General features: G+C 42.0%; 1 protein-coding gene across 1 annotated transcript in view; it reads right to left on the minus strand.

Moving 5' to 3' along the window:
* malt2 (MALT paracaspase 2) overlaps nucleotides 1–17,267 on the minus strand; it is a 62,860-nt gene extending 45,593 nt beyond the window's left edge. Inside the window, exons 1-4 of the mRNA XM_063032810.1 lie at nucleotides 17,144–17,267; nucleotides 16,293–16,473; nucleotides 14,689–14,855; nucleotides 2,194–2,324 (exon numbers count right to left, since the gene is read on the minus strand). Of these exons, the coding sequence (XP_062888880.1) occupies nucleotides 2,194–2,324; nucleotides 14,689–14,855; nucleotides 16,293–16,473; nucleotides 17,144–17,231 (567 nt within the window). The 5' untranslated portion in view covers nucleotides 17,232–17,267. The remainder of the gene's footprint in view (nucleotides 1–2,193; nucleotides 2,325–14,688; nucleotides 14,856–16,292; nucleotides 16,474–17,143) is intronic.
* Nucleotides 17,268–18,671: the final 1,404 nt, after the last annotated feature.

Consider the following 18,671-nt stretch of genomic DNA (forward strand, 5'->3'; position numbering starts at 1 on the left):
GTTAAATAAGCAGCAAGGTTGCCACCCAGTGGCACAGACGGAAACAACAACGCTTTATATCAAAGGGCAGTCCAGCAGAGATGCCTGGCATCCTTCACACATGGCTGCCTCAAAAGATAGCGCCCTATTAAATTGGCCAGAAGGTTCCACATTTCAGTCATCAGGTGTATCACCTCACAGCCACTTCACTCCCAAGGAAATTCTGGTGCTCCGCCCATCACCACAAAAAAACGACAGAGGGTAGACGACACAGCTCAGCAAGTTATTGGAACCCACTTCCCCTCTACGGACTATGTCTAAACTTGTCACTACCTCAATAAAGCAGCCTGCAGAATCCAAAACCTCAGCCACTCCAGACATTCCCTCTTCACCACCACCCCCCCCCCCCCCCATTGGGTAAAGCCTGAAATCATGCACTACGACACTCAAGGACAGTTTCTACCCCTCTGTGATAAGAATATTGAACAGTTCCCTAAGATAAGATAAGCCCTTGATCTCACAATCTATCTCATTATGGCTTTATGCCTTTTTGTCTGCCTGCACTGTACTTGCTCTGTACCTGCAACACTTTATTCTCTATCCTGCTATTGTTTTCCCTTGTACTACTTGAATACACTGTTGTAAGGAAATTACCTACATAGATGGTGTGCGGAACCATGTTTCCCCCATCCCTCAGTACATGTGACAATAATAAACCAATTCATCAATTTATCCTATTTTTCTGTACCCCTGCACATTATTCGCTTTCTTTCACAAGTTCACCAATTCCCCTTTCAATTCTTTTTGCTAGTAATTCATACTAATGAATAATTTACAACAGTTATTTTTACCTACCAACACACCTTTGGGATGCTGGAGGAAACCAGCACACCTGGAGGCGACGAGTGTGGTTTTAGAGAAAATGTTCAGGTTCCACATAAACAGCACCCAAGGTCAAGATCGTGCTGGGTACCTGGCACAGTGTGGCAACAACACTCACTACAGCACCATCTTGCTGACGTGATCTTCACTACATCATAACACCAAGAGAAATGGAGGGTGTCTCACCCACCATCGCACTGATCCATGGGCTTTCTGAACCATTTAACATGTCACCTCTCAAACAAGGCATTGATGATGAACCTACCACAGCTTTTGGCTGTTTCAGGAAAAGTGTGTTTTGACGATCTAAAGCCTTTGCCTTCGTCAATCACTAGGAACTATGAAGCAAATTTCTCAAACTTGGCTGTCCCTAGAAAATAAGAAATGGTAGCAAGAGTGGGCCATTCAGCCCCTTGTGCCTGCTCTGCTACACATATTGACTGACCTTTACCTCAGTGCCATTTCCTACACTAACTCAACACCCATAAATTCCTCAAATATCTGAAAACCTGTCAATGTTTGCTGTGAATATACAAAACAAATCCAAGGATTCATTACTGCCTGTGAGAAAACATCTGTCCTGAATGGCCAGTCTGTCTATTTATCTCCCTTCTGTCAGCTACATGATTATATTATAAACATACATCAACATAGCAACAAGAAGTCCCAAACTCAGTGTAAATTGATGTTACCATGTTAACACCCCCACCCTTACCACACCCCTAAGCACTTTCTAATTCTCTCTCATCTATGCTGCACCTTCTAGTATCAAGCTTCCTGACAGAGAGTGGCTAATATAGACGGAAAATGGGAAACTCTTCAATTTACCTGAGCTCATCCCAGAAGAAAGCTCACCCCAAACCAAATCCACTGCTGGGTAAGCGAATCAATATTGGACCCCTCTTCCAAGCCAGTGTCCCCAGCTTGAAGCCCTAATTACACAGTTGGCTCCTTTCTGCAAGGCATATCATTGGTTCACTGCTCTGAATTCAGTCACAGCACGCGGGCAGAGCAAATGATTGAAAAAAACTCTCAAAGAGTATCATTTCCACAGACAACTGGAAATCCCCAGCCCATGACCACTCAAAATGGAATTGAAGCATTGTCATGGTATTGAGAAATTTGAATCCATATGTGAGTGTACTTAATGGAAGGAAAGTGCTAACTCCCAAACCACCCATCTGCATGCCCCATATTTGGCTGAATCCGTAGGTCCCACATTGGTCTTGTCTGCATTGTTAGAACTCACAGAACTACACTGGAAGCAAGACTTGTTCAATCCCAAGGAAATGCCATAGAAGGGAAGAAGAAGATAGCCAAAGACATTCTCACCTCGACTTTTCCTCGAAACCACTGATAACCGAGCCCTGGGGGACCTATGGCTTGACAGTAGAGAGACACACTGTCTCCAACAGTGACATCCTGCGACTTGGGCTGCACAATGATTTGTATGGTGTCCAAGGCTATAGGAAAGGCAGACATCAGTAACTGTAATAATATGATGAATACAACAAGAAATAAAACTTCCTTGTTTTGCAATATCCCTTTAAGTTTCTTGTTTCGATGCAATCTCGTGTCTTAAGCACCATCTAATTCTATCTTTGCTCAGCAATTGATTTACATATGAAATATAATTTACTTTACAGTCTTTTCTTTTTTTCTCTAATAATTGAGGTAGGCCATGAATCTGAATTTGTTGGCCAAACCTCTTGATCCAGAAAGATACCAATGAATGTCTTCTAAAACTGCATTGGTAAGTTTGAACAAGACAAAACCTGCAAATGCTGGAAATCCAAGCAACCACACAAAATGCTGGAGGAACTCAGCAGGCCAGGCAGCATCTATGGAAAAAAGTACAGAAACTCTTTGGCAAGACTGGAGAAAAAAAAAGCTGAGGAGTAGATTTGAAAAGTGGGGGGAGGGGAGAGAGAAACGCCAGGTGATAGGTGAAACCTGGAGTGGGGGGGATGAAGCTAATAGCTAGAAAGTTGATTGGTGAAAGAGACAGAAGGCCATGGAAGAAAGAAGAATGGGAAGGGAGAAGCACCAGAGGGAGGCGATGGGCAGGCAAGGAGATAACATGAGAGAGGGACAAGGAGATGGGAAATGGTGAAGAGGGGGCATGGAGGCATTACTGGAAGTTTGAGAAATCAATGTTCATGTCATCAGGTTGGAGGCTACCCAAACGGAATATAAGGTGTTGTTACTCCAACCTAAATGTGGCCTTATCCCGGCAGTGGAGGAGGCCATGGATAGACATATCGGAATGGGAATGGAAATGGAAAATGGAATTAAAATGGGTGGCTACTGGGAGATCCTGCTTGTTGTGGCAGACAATGCTTGGTGAAGTGGTCTCTCAATCTAGGTCAGGTCTCACCGATATACAAGAGGCCACACCGGAAGCACCAAACACAGTATATGACTCCAACAGACTCACAGGTGAAGAGTCGCCTCACCCAGAAGGACTGTTTGGGGCCCTGAATGGTAGTGAGGGAGGAGGTGTAGAGGCAGGTGAAGCACTTGCTTCACTTGCAAGGATAAGTGCCAGGAGGGAGATCAGTGGGGAAGGACGAATGGACAAAGGAGTCGCGTAGGGAGCGATCCCTGCAGAAAGCAGACAGTGGGGAGAGGGAAAGATGTGCTTTGTAGTGGGATCCCGTTGGAGGTGGTAGAGGTTTCGGAGAATTATGTGCTGGATGCAGAGGCTGGTGAGGTGGTAGGTGAAGACAAGAGGAACCATATCCCTGGTGGGAGGATGGGATAAGAGCAAAAATTACTGGTAATTTTGAAACTATTCCTGATCACTTAGAAGGACAGTTAACAGCAAACTATGCTGTGCGGCATGGAATCATGTCTTTCCAAAGGTGAACCAGTTTATCAGCTTCAAGGGCAGGTCCTGGACCCCACCTCCCAGGACATGTCATCTTGAATTGATCTGACTTTATTTCTTACACCCTTCACATACAGAGGAGTAAAAATCTTTACATTACATCTCCGTCTAAAGGTGCAATTTATAGTAATTTGTAATAAATTGTATGTACAACGGGACAGTCAATACAGCATAGAAATACAATTATATCAGTGTGAATTAATCAGTCTGATGGCCTGGTGGAAGAAGCTGTCCCGGAGCCTGTTAGTCCTGGCTTTTATGCTGTGGTACCGTTTCCCAGATGGTAGCAACTGCAACAGTTTGTGGCTGGGGTGACTTGGGTCCCCAATGATCCTTCAGGTTCTTTTTATGCACCTGTCTCTGAAAATGTCCTGGATAATGGGAAGTTCACATCTACAGATGCGCTGGGCTGTCTGCACCACTCTCCACAGAGTCCTGCGATTGAGGGAAGTACAGTTCCCATATCAGGCAGTGATGCAGCCAGTCAGGATGCTCTCAATTGTGCCCCTGTAGAAAGTCCTTAGGATTTGGGGACTCATGCCAAACTTCTTCAACCATCTGAAGTGAAAGAGGCACTGTTGTGCCTTTTTCACCACACAGCCGGTATGTACAGGCCAAGTGAGATCCTTGGTAATGTGTATACCAAGGAACTTGAGGCTGTTCACCCTCTCAACCCCAGATCCATTGATGTCAATAGGGGTTAGCCTGTCCCCATTCCTCCTGTAATCCACAACCAGCTCCTTTGTTTTTGCAACATTGAGGGAGAGGTTATTTTCTTGACACCACTGTGTCAGGGTGATAACTTTTTCTCTGTAGGCTGCCTCGTTATCATTTGAGATACGCCAATCAATGTCGTATTGTCAGCAAATTTAATTGGCAGATTGGAGCTGTGGGTGGCGACCCAGTCATGGGTATACAGAGAATAAAGGAGGGGGCTTAGGCCACACCCCTGAGGGGCTCCTGTGTTGAGGATCAGAGGGGCAGAGGTGAGGGAGCCCACTCTTACCACCTGCTAGCAATCTGACAGGAAGTCCAGGATGCAGCTGCACAAGACAGGGTCAAAGCCGAGGTCTCTGAGCTTCTTGTCAAGCATGGAGGGAATTATGGTGTTGAATGCTAAACTGTAGTCGAAGAACAGCATTCTCACATAAGCATTCCTCTTCTCCTGGTGTGTAAGGATGGTGTGTAGAGCTGTGGCTGTTGGGTCATCTGTCAAACGGTTGTGTCGGTAGGCAAGTTGTAGGGGGTCCAGTGTGGGTGGTAGCATGCTGCAGATGTGGGCCTTGATCAGCTCTCAAAGCATTTGCTTATTATCGAGGTGAGTGCGACAGGACCCCATCGTTCAGACATGTTACCTTGGTTTTTTTAGACACAGGGACAATGGTGGATGTTTTGAAGCAGGAGGGCACTCTACACTGGGAGAGGGAAAGGTTAAAAATGTCAGTAATCACACCTGCCAGTTGTGCTGCGCACATCCTGAGTACTCGCTCTGGGATGCCGTCCGGTCCCGCAGCCTTGTGACTGTCTATTGTTGGAAACACCTGCGTACTTCAGCCTCAGAGATGACCAAGGTGCAGGTCGCATTAGCGGCTAGGGTTGCCAACTTTCTCACTCCCAAATAAGGGACAAAAGTAGCAGTCAAATCCCGGGACACTTTACCCCAGGAAAGACTACCATGACCATGAAGCCTTACACGGGCATCTCTGTGCACATGTGCGTACGTGCTGATTTCTCCCCCCACAAATCGGTTTTGGTTTAATCTTCCCAACTACACTGTATATACATTATTTCTACTTTATATAGGCTGTGTATTTATCATATCATTCCTGCTTTTACTATATGTTAGTGTTATTTTAGGTTTTATGTGTTATTTGGTATGATTTGTTAGGTTATTTTTTGGGTCTGGGAACGCTCAAAAATTTTTCCCATATAAATTAATGGTAATTGCTTCTTCGCTTCACGCCATTTCGGCACGAACGGTTTCATAGGAATGCCCTACCTTAGCAGGGAAATATAGGACAAGGGCGGTCCCGTATGGGACAAACCAATTTAGCCCAATATACAGGATGTCCCGGCAAGTATGGGACAGTTGGCAACCCTATCAGTGGCTCTCCTTCGGGGCTCAGTGTTGGCAACATGGAACCAAGTATTAAAAAAAATTAGCTCATCTGGGAGAGAGGCAGCGATGTTGGCAGCTAGTTGTGTCTGGATCTTGTCCCTGTATTGTCATTTCGCTGCCTTGATGACTTTGCAAAGATCGTAGCTGCATTTCTTGAGCTCATGTTGGGAACTGGCAACATAAGCTCTGTCTTGCGCAGTAATTGCTGCTCGCTCAGAACTGTTGATCCAAAGTTTCTGGTTTGGGTGGACCCTGACCAATTTCTGGGGGACAACATCCTCGATGCACTTCCGGGTGAAGCTCATGATCGCTTCTGTGAACTTGGGGATATCCTTGTCACGAAAGACATTCCTGTTGACGTCATCAAAGCAGTCCTGTAGCAGGAGACTGATTAGTCGGACCAACAGTGGACGGTTTTAACTATGGCTGCCTCCTGTTTCAGCTTCTGCCTGTACATTGGCAGAAGCAAGATGAAGGAGTGATCCAACTTTCCAAACAGTGGATGGAGAAGTACTTTGTAAGCACTGCAGAAGGGAGAGTAGCAGTGGTCAAGTATACTATCTCCCCGTGTGCTCACCTGGATGTGTTGACAAAACTTCGGAGGGACTTTGTTACTCACTGTTACCATCGGGAAGGAGGTACAGAAGCCTGAAGGCACTCGCTCAGCGATTCAGGAACAGCTTCTTCACCTCTGCCATCCAATTTCCAAATGGACATTGAACCCATGAACACTACCTCATCATTTTTTTGTTTCTTTTGTTTTGTACTATTTATTTTAACTTAACTATTTCATAGATATATGTACCCACTGTAATTCATTTTTTCCCTCTATATTTATTTAGCATGTATTTAATTGCACTTCTACCATAAAGTTAACAAATTTCACAACATACGCCGGTGATATTAAACCCGATTCTGATTCATTTTGATTAGATAAGCGTTTAATTCAGCTAATATTCCTAAGCAAAATTCTAACGTCTATTCTCAGTGGAAATTTTACGGAAAGCTTCTGGAATGTTCTCGCAGCTGTTCTGATTCTATTGATGAAGTACATGTAACCATGATTTTGTTGGTCAGATACTGGCGTGTGAGTAACCAATCTGTGTATAGGTGTCTCTGAGGAAGAGAGTTGTGAAACAGAGGCTTGAGTTTCTGCTCATCTCTTTCATGGTGTGCATCCCTTCCCGCGTCTTGAAGCTCGGACATCCCAGGATACTTAGCTGATGATGCCATCCTTCCTTTAAAATTTATATCCTTTAGTAATACAGGCAATGCAGCGATGTCCCACAAAAAGGACTGCTAGATCGATGAGTTAATCCACAGTGGCCTGCACTACCAGGGCTCAGGGATCTCACATGTGAGCACGTCAACCAAAAAGCAAGGTGCTATGATTTGTGATTCTCTTGAGCTTCACTGGAGCTCAAGAATGGAAAGCCCAGAGTAGGAGGGGGTGCGGGGCAAAGGATTATAAGGGTGAGTGACTGGAAGCTCACAGTCACATTTGCATCCTCGCTGAAGGCAGAGGTGAACTGACCTCTACGATGAGGAGTCTGCAAGCCGGGATAAAAATAATACTTACCAAGAAACTAGACAAATGGAATAACACTCTAAATGGAAGCTGGCGTGATATGGTGTGAAACTTAATGCTCAGTACTGATCGAGCACAATGCATCATCATGTCATCTAAGACTATGACAAACTTCTATATATATACAGTGGAGAGGCTACTGACTGGTTGCATCATGGCCTGGTACAAAAAAAACCAATACACTTGAACTGAAAAGCCTACAGGAAGTCAGCAGGCCTGGCAGCACCAATGGAAAAGAGTAAACAGTCAACGTTTTAGGCCAAGACCCTTCATCAGGACTGGAGAAAAAAGATGATAAGTCAGAGTAAGATATTCATGTCATCAGGTTGGAGGCTACCACTTCACCCCTTGACGAACAATACTGGCGCACCTCAGGGTTGTGTGCTTAGCCCACTGCTCTACTCTCTATACGTATACACATGACTGTACTGTGTGGCTAGGCACAGCCCAAATACCATCTATAAATTTGCTGATGATACAACCATTGTTGGTAGAACCTCAGGTGGTGATGAGAGGGCGTACAGGAGTGAAATATGCCAACTAGTGGAGTGGTGTCGCAGCAACAACCTGGTGTTCAACGTCAGGAGGAGGAAAGAGCTGATTGTGGACTTCAGGAAGGGTAAGACGAAGGGACACATACCAATCCTCATAGAAGGATTAGAAGTGGAGAGAGTGAGCAATTTCAAGTTCCTGGGTGTCAAGTTCTCTGATGATCTAATCTGGTCCCAACATAGCGATGTAGTTATAAAGAAGGCAAGACAGCTGCTATACTTTATTAGAAGCTTGAAAAGATTTGGCATGTCAACAAATACACTCAAAAACTTCTATAGATGTACAGTGAAGAGCATTCTGACAGGCTGCATCACTATCTGTATTGGGGGCGGGGTGGGGGGGAGCTACTACACAGGACCAAAAGAAGCTTCAGAAGTTTGTAAATCTAGTCAGCTCCATCTTGGGTACTGGCCTACAAAGTACCCAGGACATCTTCAAGGAGCGGTGTCTCAGAAAGTCAGCGTCCATTATTAAGGACCTCCAGCACCCAGAGCATGCCCTTTTCTCACTGTTACCATCAGGTAGGAGGTACAGAAGCCTGAAGGCACACACTCAGCGATTCAGGAACAGCTTCTACCCCTCTGCCATCCGATTCCTAAATGGACATTGAACCCTTGGGTACTACCTCACTTCTTTTTAATATACAGTATTTCTGATTTTTACATATTTTTAATCTATTCAATATATGTATACTGTAATTGATTTACTTTTTTTTTCTCTTCTATATTATTTATTGCATTGAACTGCTGCTACTAAGTTAACAAATTTCATGTTACATGCCGGTGATAATAAACCTGATTCTGATTCTGATTCTGATGAGAACTGGTTCATGGACCTCTGGTTTCCTCCTCCTGTATTCAATAATCAACTCCTTGACCTTGCTAGCATTGAGTGAGAGGTTGTTACTTGTGGCCAGATTTTCAATCTCTTCCCTATATGCTAATTCATCACCACCTTTGATTGGGACAACGAAAGTAATGTCATCAGCAAACTTAAATATGGCATTGGAGCTGTGCTTAGCCTCACAGTCATAAGTATAAAGTGAGTAGAGCAGGGGGTTAAGCACACAGCCTTGCGGAGCACCTTCGCTGATTGTGATTGTGGAGGAAATGTTGTTGCCAATCCGAACTGACTGGGGTCTGCAAGTGACACTCTTGAACTAGAGGGGATAACTTCACTCACCCCAACACTGAATTGTTCCCAGAACCTAGCACTCACTTTCAAGGACTCTTCATCTCATGTTCTCAATATTTATTGTTTACATATTTGTTATTATGATCAGTTTGTTCATTTTTCTTTTTGTATTTGCACAGTTTATTGTCTTTTTCACACTGGTTGTTTGTTCGTCTTGTGTGTGATTTTTCAATGATTCTATTGTCTTTTTTTGTATTTACTGTGAATGCTTGCAAGAAAATGAATCTCAGGGTTGTATATGGTGACACATATTTATTCTGATAATAATTTACTTTGAACGTTGAAATATCCATGCTCTTTCAGGTCAAGCACATGTTCTTCAAGTACACATCTTCTGTCCCTACATCCTTACAAACAGTCAGTTCCTCTCAGTGAAAAGATTTTTTTCTCTTCTCTCCTTTAATTCTTCTGCCAATTCTTATTAATCTGTGTCCTCTAATTTTTCAGCACTTTGCAAAGAGAAAATGGTCTCTCCTATTTACTCTGCCTAAACCTTAGCTTATTTTATACATCGGTGGCTGAGTTCAGAATGACCATTAATGGGATACACTAGCCAAGAAGGAGTTGGAATTGTTGCCAAGAGACAAGGAAAACAGATGAGAGGTGAATCAAGCAAGGCTACAGAGGCAGAATATGACACCAACTTTGTGAACTGGTTGATTCAAACACTAACAGTTGTAAGGGAGAAGAATGGAGGTGTGAAAGAGACCAAAGATTATGAGTAACTAGATTTTCCAATATTCAGCTGGAAGAAATATTGTCTTAGCTATTTCTATATGTGGGGCAGGCGGCTTAGAATATAATTCCAATGGTGGGCTTAAGGGAAAACATGTGAGGTAAAGTGGATGAGATAAAAATTTACAAATATGGACAGCATTTAAGGACAAAATACGAGCAAACAGAATGAGCTGGAGCTTTGGGGAAAGGGAAGAGGAGGTGGACCTTGTGGAAGGGTAGGACCAACGGGAAGAAATAGGAGATACAAACTACAGAAAGAGGATTTCCATAAAGGGCCTCGGCCCAAAACCTCGACAGTTTACTCTTTCCCATAGATGCCGCCTGATCTGCTGAGTTCCTCCAGCATTTTGTGTGTGCTGCTGTGAAGCAGTGGTAGGTATTAGTGGTAGGCCTGAAATGCAAACTTGAGCACCGGGAAGGAAATAAAAAGGTGATGGATACAATTTGAATAAAATACCAAGCCCAGTAATTGTCAAAATGATAGGTAACACAAAATGTCAGACTAGCTTGTCATAGAAACCTCAATGGTTATGTCAAGGAGCTTTCCAATTCTCCCAGCAACAGGATGGAATTGTATTTCTTTGGTCAAAACCATTACTGAAACAGAAGGTGGAGATAAAGATCTCTGAAAGTGGCCATATCTTATTCAAAAAAGACAATCATGTTTATGGAAATGGGGCCAGATCCATATGTAACATTGCAGACTTGCTTGTTCTATGCAGAGCAATTAATATAATAACAAGGAAGTTAGTTACATTAAAACTTCAAGCAAGTACCATCAGAGGGTGTGGAAGGTTTCTCTTTTAGTATTTTTTCTTTTTTTTATCAACCTTATGTGATCTTGATGCCATTAATTACAATACTGTTACTATATCAAGTGACTTTTGTATTTGTTCTGATTTTAGAGACAGGCATAACTTAAGGATGTTTGTAAAAAGGGAATCTGTTTACGACCTGGGGACAGTCTGTAATGTCAACAGCATGCAGATGAGCATACCAACTACAGAATGGGGTAAAATTGATGATGAACATTTCATTTGAATGAAACTGTATTTTCATGGCATTGCTTATGACTAATACATAAATAAACATTGATATCTCAAGTACTGCAGACAACAGCAGATGCAGTATAGCAAGGGATCTGCTCCAGTTTTGCAAAAGGATGACACTCTAATTGTAATGGCCATGAAAGAAGAAAACCTCAAGTTCCTGAGGAAGTTTGTAGGGGACTGCATGAACATCATGTGCAGCTTAAAATCAAGCACATGTGCTTTGGTGTAAAAGAAAAATGATCTATTTTAGTTTGAGAACAGACGAAAATAGGTTGCAGTCAGTTCATGAGGAAGTTGAAGTAATTGTCAGAATCAGAAAATCCAAGAGTGTTACCTGTTATTTCTAGATATGTATGAACTACAAACACTTTGCCCCTGTGTGGACAGCTTCACCAGATGTTAAAGAAGGATCAGCCAATTTATTAATTAAAATTTATCAAAAACTAATTAAACTCAAATAGTGTCATGTGAAGGCAGCATTTAGTGTTGCTGCCTCTCAACCCCAGGGACCTGAACCCTGACCTTAGGTGTTGTCTGTAAGGCATTTCCCCTGACCTCTGGTGTTCTAAGCTTGTCCTGCATCCCACAGACTGCTAAAAGATAAGTTAATGGCAAAACGAGTCACAAGGGCACATGAAGGAAAGAGGGAGTAGGATGGATGGGATCACTCCCCTGGCAGAACATAACCACTTAAAGCACCAATCCATGTCTGGAAAGGGTCTACAAATTCATTCCATCAAGATCATTGTGGAAAAGAAGTGGGGAGGTTTTTAGTGTTAATTGACAGTTATTCAGGTAGTTAGAAGGAACGAACAAGGAGTCAGAGCAGTACACGAGCAGAAGAATTAAGTAGAATCTCTGTCACACAGACTACCTGATAAAGGTCAGTAGATTATATTGTTTCAGTGTCAAGAACATTGGAATTAAACAGTTTCACTTATTATCACCAGCTTCGAATAGGGAAGAAATTAGATTTGTAGAGTTATAAATGCATTCAGTACTAAACAGGACCTTTTGGCCTACTGAGTCAACACTAACCATCTGGTGCTCATTCAGAAACTCCAGTACTAGACATTTGGATTGCATCTAAGTCGCCGGAACAGTGGCCTCTTGGCCAATCATCCTTTATGAACCATACCCAGGAAAGGACTAGAGGAAACCATGAGTACTATTTAAGGAGAGTAACCAAGATCATTCAAGAGGGTAGAGAATTCGGAAATCGGAAGTGTAAAGGCACTGGGCAGCCTACTTCATGGTTCCCTAAAAGTTAACTTGCAGGTTGAGCCGGTAGTAAAGGAGGCAAATGCAATGTTAACTTTCACTTTATAAGGCATTGGTCAGACCACATTTGGAATATTGTGAGCATTTTAGAGCCTGTATCTAAGAAAGGATGTGCTAGGCCTGGAGGTGGTCCAGTATGATGCAAGTAATGAAAGGCTTGATGTATGAGGAAGACTTGATGTTGTTGGGCCTGTACTCAATGGAGTTCTAAAGATTACGAGGGGAATCTCATTGAAACCTATCATACTGAAAGGCCTGGATAGAGTGAACATACAGAAGAAGGTTCCATTAGTTGTTCCATTAGAGTCTAGGATCCAAGGGGAAAAGCCTCAGAATAAAGGAATTTTTCAGCCAGCTGATGGTGTATCTGTGGAATTTGTTGCCATAGAGTGCTGGGAGACCAAATCATTGGGTGTTTTTAAAGTAGAGATTCAAAGCTTCCTGATTGTTAAGGGGCTAACAGTTATGAAGTTAAGGTAGGAGAATGAGGCTAAAATAAGATCAGCCATGACTGAACTATGTTTAAATTATAGAATCTCCAGATAATTATGGACTATTCAAACAATGGCAGCACCACCACAAAGATGGCAGGAAGTACAGAAATCAATACACTTAGTTAGATTTGTGAACTTCATAATACATTCAATTATTTAATAATGGAAGCAATGTATTCTTGGTTGTAGCTAAAGGCTGAGACTATCATCCCTTACAGAATCAGACTGTGAGTGCTACTCAAGTTCGAATATCTCATGGACATAAGTGTGCAGATTCTGCCACAGGAATCATTTGAGATTAAGAACCCCACTAAGTTCACATACTTTACATGGTAGATAGACCCAAGAAACTGGAACCTGTTAAAATAAAATGGAAGAAAATCAGAGAAATAGGCTGAAGAGAGAACAAGTAAAGAAAGCAAAATCTGTTGAGATGGGTAGATATAAGTTCCAGGAACAAACTGAAATTGAAATATGTCTACTAGGTCAGTCACCTTAGTGGATCTTGAAATCCGCTGCCCAGCTACAACCCCTTCACCCCCATTCTCTCCCATGGTCCTGACATTTCTCACCCAGCGCAGTTATCTGCCCAGTAATTCCTCCACAGTCTCCTCAGTCACAATAGACAGTGGAGAAAATCTCTCAGGGTACACTCTTTCTGGTGACAGAGCGAGGAAAGATGACCGGTCAAATTTAGCCTGCAGTCCATTGTTTGGGCATGCCTGTTTAAAGTTTTAGATTTATAGCCGCTTCAAGATCTAACAAAAGATCCTAGACCTGAAACATTAAATCTGTTTCTCTTCCCATAGTTGCTGACTGACCTAAATACTTACCACAGTTTCTGTTTCTATTTATGATTTCCAGAATATCAAAAATTTGTGAATGGCATAATTTTGCCTCTATATAAAAAATATACTGTTTTTGGTAATAAAGAATTCCATAGGAGTTTTCTGAAACAAAAGAATTTGAATGCAGGCCTTGAAAAATGAGTGGGGAATGACCAAAAATATATTACACGTGCCACTGCTATAAAATTATGAATAGATATCAACTCAGTGGTATACAATATCTAATTGAGCTTTTCTCCCAAAACTTCAATATTCACGGGCTCGCTCCTAACCTTTAGAGCTGACTGTGTGGGATTAACACATTTTCCCTGAGATCACCTGAGTTTCTTGGGGTACAGCAAGTTCCTCCCACATCTACAACACATACAGGTTGGTAAGTCAATTGGCAATGAAAATTGTCATTAATATAGGTATGGGGGAATAGGTGACTGGGAACATTAAAGGTGGAATGGGATCGTTCTAATAAACCAGCAGAGACTCAATGAGCTGAATGGTCTCCTGTGTAAAGACGAAACCTGGAAATGTTTGATAAGCATCGCTCAGGATAGGTAGAGGATCTATTACTCAATACCAACAGTAATTTGCCAGCCAGCTCATTAACCAGTCGCACATGGACACAGATGCTTGCTTTCCTGCTTTCTCTGCTCTCCAGGTAGGCCAACTCAGGCAAGCACTGGCAAAGCAGATGCTAACAAAGGGCGAGGAGAGTACAAAGGTTGCAAGATCACATCCTCGCAGTGAACTTAAAGCGCTGCACTGCAGGGAATAAGTTAAAGCAGCATGTCAAGTTGGAAATTAGAAAATGATGCACACAACTCCAGAGTTCTGAGCTTCTGGTGTTTATAGTCCCGGGTACATATGTAATCCGGGATTCAGAAAACCCACCATATTTATCATACTCTTGCTCATATATGTGGGTGACCCTTGCGTGGCTGCAAGATGAAATTATTTGATATTCATGAAATGACTAATAAGGTAAAAATATAGAGCAGCATCCAGAGTACCCTGCTACTTAAAGCGAACATCTGCTTCAGATGATTCATACTGTGTCATCAGCATACTCTTACTCACCCATTGATAACACACACTGCACCGCCTCCGTATGCCCCATCTTATCCAGACAGCTGAGTACATAGTTCACAGGACAGCCACGCTCTGCAATTAATTGGATAAAGTATCGACTTGGGCTTCCATCTGGATCAAGAACCTTCAGCGAGCACGTCTCCAGCTCCCTTTCACTGGCAACAGAATTACACAACAATGAAAGGGGCAAATGACTGCTCCTGTTCTGTAACATTCTTTGATTCTTTGAGCAAAACATAACCCAAGAACCTTTAGGGTAGGAGAGGAATCTTTAGGATTAAACCAGAAAAAAAATCCAACCCTTTTTCAGATATGACTCTTATCTGCTCTTCTCCCACCATTTCTGTTAATCCCATTTTAATACCATATCTCTCATCCTCACCTTCCCACCAGATTGCCTGAGTCACAAAGAAAACTTCCAATAGATCACCAGTCTTTTGAGCAGGTAGTCTGGCCATTAATTGAATACCTCAGCTAAAAAGGAAGCATCTTTGACAATGTGACACTTCCCCAGGATGCCAAACTAGATTATGGGCAGGAATAGGATTCAAACCTGCAGCAATTTGATTTTAGATACGGTGAACCAAGCTGACACAGTGGGAAAGAGTTTGCTTTCACTGTCTGTTGAATATTTTGGTCAGCAAGAAAAAGTGGGGCTTGTGTTTAAATTAAAACTGAAAATAATGTGTTGCTGGGAGTCAGCTACATAGGAAGTCAGAGATTCTTAGGAATTAGTTCCATATGAAGAAAGGGGTACTGGAGTAGAAAATGAAAGATACCCAAAGATAGGTTATGTGGATTGGGTGGGCAGCTGGGAGCAAATTCCATGGAGTAATGAATACTAGTAGATTTTTGATGTGGATAAAAGTTGCTGTAGGAATGAAGAAATAAAATTATATTGTCATTCCCAATGGTTCAACAACTGTATGTGTGATGATTGCACATCTACTCTGCAGTGAACTAGTTGGTCCCGGCGTTGGAAATTATTGAGTGCATACGATTGGCTCTGAAACAATCCTACCCACATATTATTGAGGGTTCCCTTTCCGAGCCATTTTACATTGACATTTTCATGATAGGTACTTGATGTTTGATAGAGTTAGAATTGCAATGAGAACATTAAATGAGAGGAAACTTAAATTCCTGGGCCATGACATCAGAAAGGGAGAAATAGAATGCCTTACATTACAAGGCCGTATGCCTGGGAAACGCGGTAGAGGAAAGCAAAGAAGAAAATATATGGACACTGTGAAAGAACTAACAGATCTAAGTGCGCGAGATATCATTGACGCTGCGAGGAGTTGTTCGATGTGGAAAGCCATGATCGCCCAAGCGTGTAACGCGCAAGGCACATGAAGAAGAAGAAGAAGAATTGCAATCAGTTGTTACGTTATACTGTGGTTAAGAAACACTTCATTCTTAAAAAACACTTCATTGTTTTTGCATTAAGATGTTGAGATGGTCATATTGTTGAGGTTTTCAGTGCCTATCATTTCCTATTGACAGGCTATACTATCAGGAACAAATAACATCTAGGAAGATATGATAACATTATTTGGTCACCCTTTCTAACAGAATAAATCGGCACCTACCTGCACTTGAACCGACTGTCTGCGCCTACAGTTTCAGCCAGTTTTCTCCACCCTTTCATGGTGCAGTTGTCCAGATATGTGCTCAGTTTCTTCAGCGTTAATTCCCCAAGGCTATTTAAAGGCATGTTCCAGTAGTCCATGTTTTCTTTAACATCAACTTCACAATGGAATGAAAGCACGACTGAAAGCACAACACGAAGAGGAAATGTGAATGCAGTGACCTACACAAGTCAGACAAGCGGATGGAAGCTATCACATCAACACTGCCTGAGGAATAAGGATCTGTTCGATTTCTGAACCCTAACTCAAAACATGAAAGAGGAAGCATTAAAGTACTGTTTCCAATGATAGATCTAGAATGAATAGGGAAAGCGGAAGAATTTCTTTTTCTGCAATTTGTGTAACTGGAATGCTTTATCACAACCAGTTATTCCTACAGGGGATATGGGACAGTTTCAAAGGTAACAGCTTTTGTATCTAAGCAGAAAGGATATGTAAAAGTAAGGGGAAAGGAAAAAATAAGATAAAATAAAGAATCAACGCCAACAGTAATTTACCGATTCAGCATCTGACAGATTCATTTGAAACCAACTTAGTATTCTCTACAGCATAAGTAAGTAATATTTAATTGAAACATTAGAAACAAGCTATGAGAGGAATGCTGTTATTATTATTGGCAGTGCTGCATTCCAAGTTTAATAATAAATAAGGATTTATACAGAATTTATCAAACTGTTTCAGAGAAAAACCATTAAAAAAATTAAACATTTAGTACTTTCAGATACACGTCTACAATCTGGGTGCTTGTTCTACCGAAACTTTCAAACAATGAATGAATTTTAAAAACTTGCCTCTGGTTGAAAGATCTGGGAAGTGATGAGATCCAAGTACAGAGGGAGTCTTTGTGGTCCGCTCAATTCCACATTGATTATAGATCATCCACAGGCTTCCAGCTAGTTACTATCAGAAACAAATATCTGTCTACTGCAGCCTTTTCACAAAAAAAGGAAGTATATGAAGGTGCAGACAAATCTGAGGATGTGAAACTCCACATACAGTTGTAAACAAACTCAGTTCTGCATTTTCACTTAAGGTTCCCTAACTTCATTATCCACTGTGATCTAGTTCTAATCAAGAAGCACAGCTAGGAGTTCCAGTTAATATATGGCAGAGTCAAACTTTTATGCCACAGGTAATTCTACTAACTTCTCAACCTTATAAAATTAATCCAGAACAAAGTGACTTACTGTATATGGATAAGAAACGTGAAAAACTCAAGGAGCAAGAGTAGGCCAAGTGGCCCATTGAATCTGTTTCACAGTCATTAAAATCATGACTAATCCAATTTTGGCCTGAACACTAATATAATCTCTTCCCCCCCCCCTCCCATACGTCATCTCCCTTGTAGTTTAATTATCTGCCAATAGCCCCAAAATCACCTTGAATATATTTGATGACTGTCACCACAAATGTTAAGGGTAGGGAATTCTACAACATCCTGACCCTCTAAAGAAGAAATGCCATCCGAAATAGATAGCCTCATTCTGAAACCATGACCCCTCATTCTTGAGGGGTGTTACGTGACCACAGTTTTGGTTTCCTGGGAGTCCATAGTTTTGTTTAAAGTGGGCGACACTTGTACCCAGTTTCATTTTACTGAGAGTCCACAGTTTCATTTCTGTGAACGTTACCTTATGACGTATGCCGACAGTATAAAAGAAATGTGGACATTTTGCTGAGAAGGAGTCGAAGGAAAGAGAGAGAGAGTGAAGATTGCAGACTTCGAGCTATCTGGGAACAGCTCACGATCAAGAAGGGTAAAGTCTAATGCTTACCCAAACTCAAAGGATCAGCGGCACACTGTGCATTTTGGAGACGTCTCTGTCCTTCATATGATCCATGGGTGTGGATATCGTGACAGTCACTTTATGAAATCGCTCTTCGTGGACTTTGGAACAGTATTCCTCGGCTGGGATCTTTGGTAACCGTTTCTTCGTTCGCTAGCCGTGGAATCTTTGGAATTCATTGTGATCGCCTCGTCGCTGCACTGTGAATCCACAAGTCTCTCCTCTCACCTATTTTGTGAATTACTGGGACTCTCTGAACTGCCACTTTAAGACTGTGCTTGAGTAAGATTTGTTAAGAACGGGTTTTAAGTTTGACTGTTTGGGAGCTATAGATGCGTAACACTGTTAACTTCTGTTTAAGAAAGTAGTTTATTTAATTTTCTATATTTTTGAGTAGAGGTTAATAAATACAGTGGTTTTAATATTAAAACCCGACTCAATTTGTCATCTCTTGCTGCTGGTACGTTACGAAATTGAGACGGAGAAACATACTCTCAAGGTTCACCCTACCATTGCCCCTCAGAATCCCACA

The sequence above is a fragment of the Mobula hypostoma genome, chromosome 24, assembly GCF_963921235.1.
Source record: "Mobula hypostoma chromosome 24, sMobHyp1.1, whole genome shotgun sequence".
In the NCBI taxonomy this organism is placed as follows: Eukaryota; Metazoa; Chordata; class Chondrichthyes; order Myliobatiformes; family Myliobatidae; genus Mobula; species Mobula hypostoma.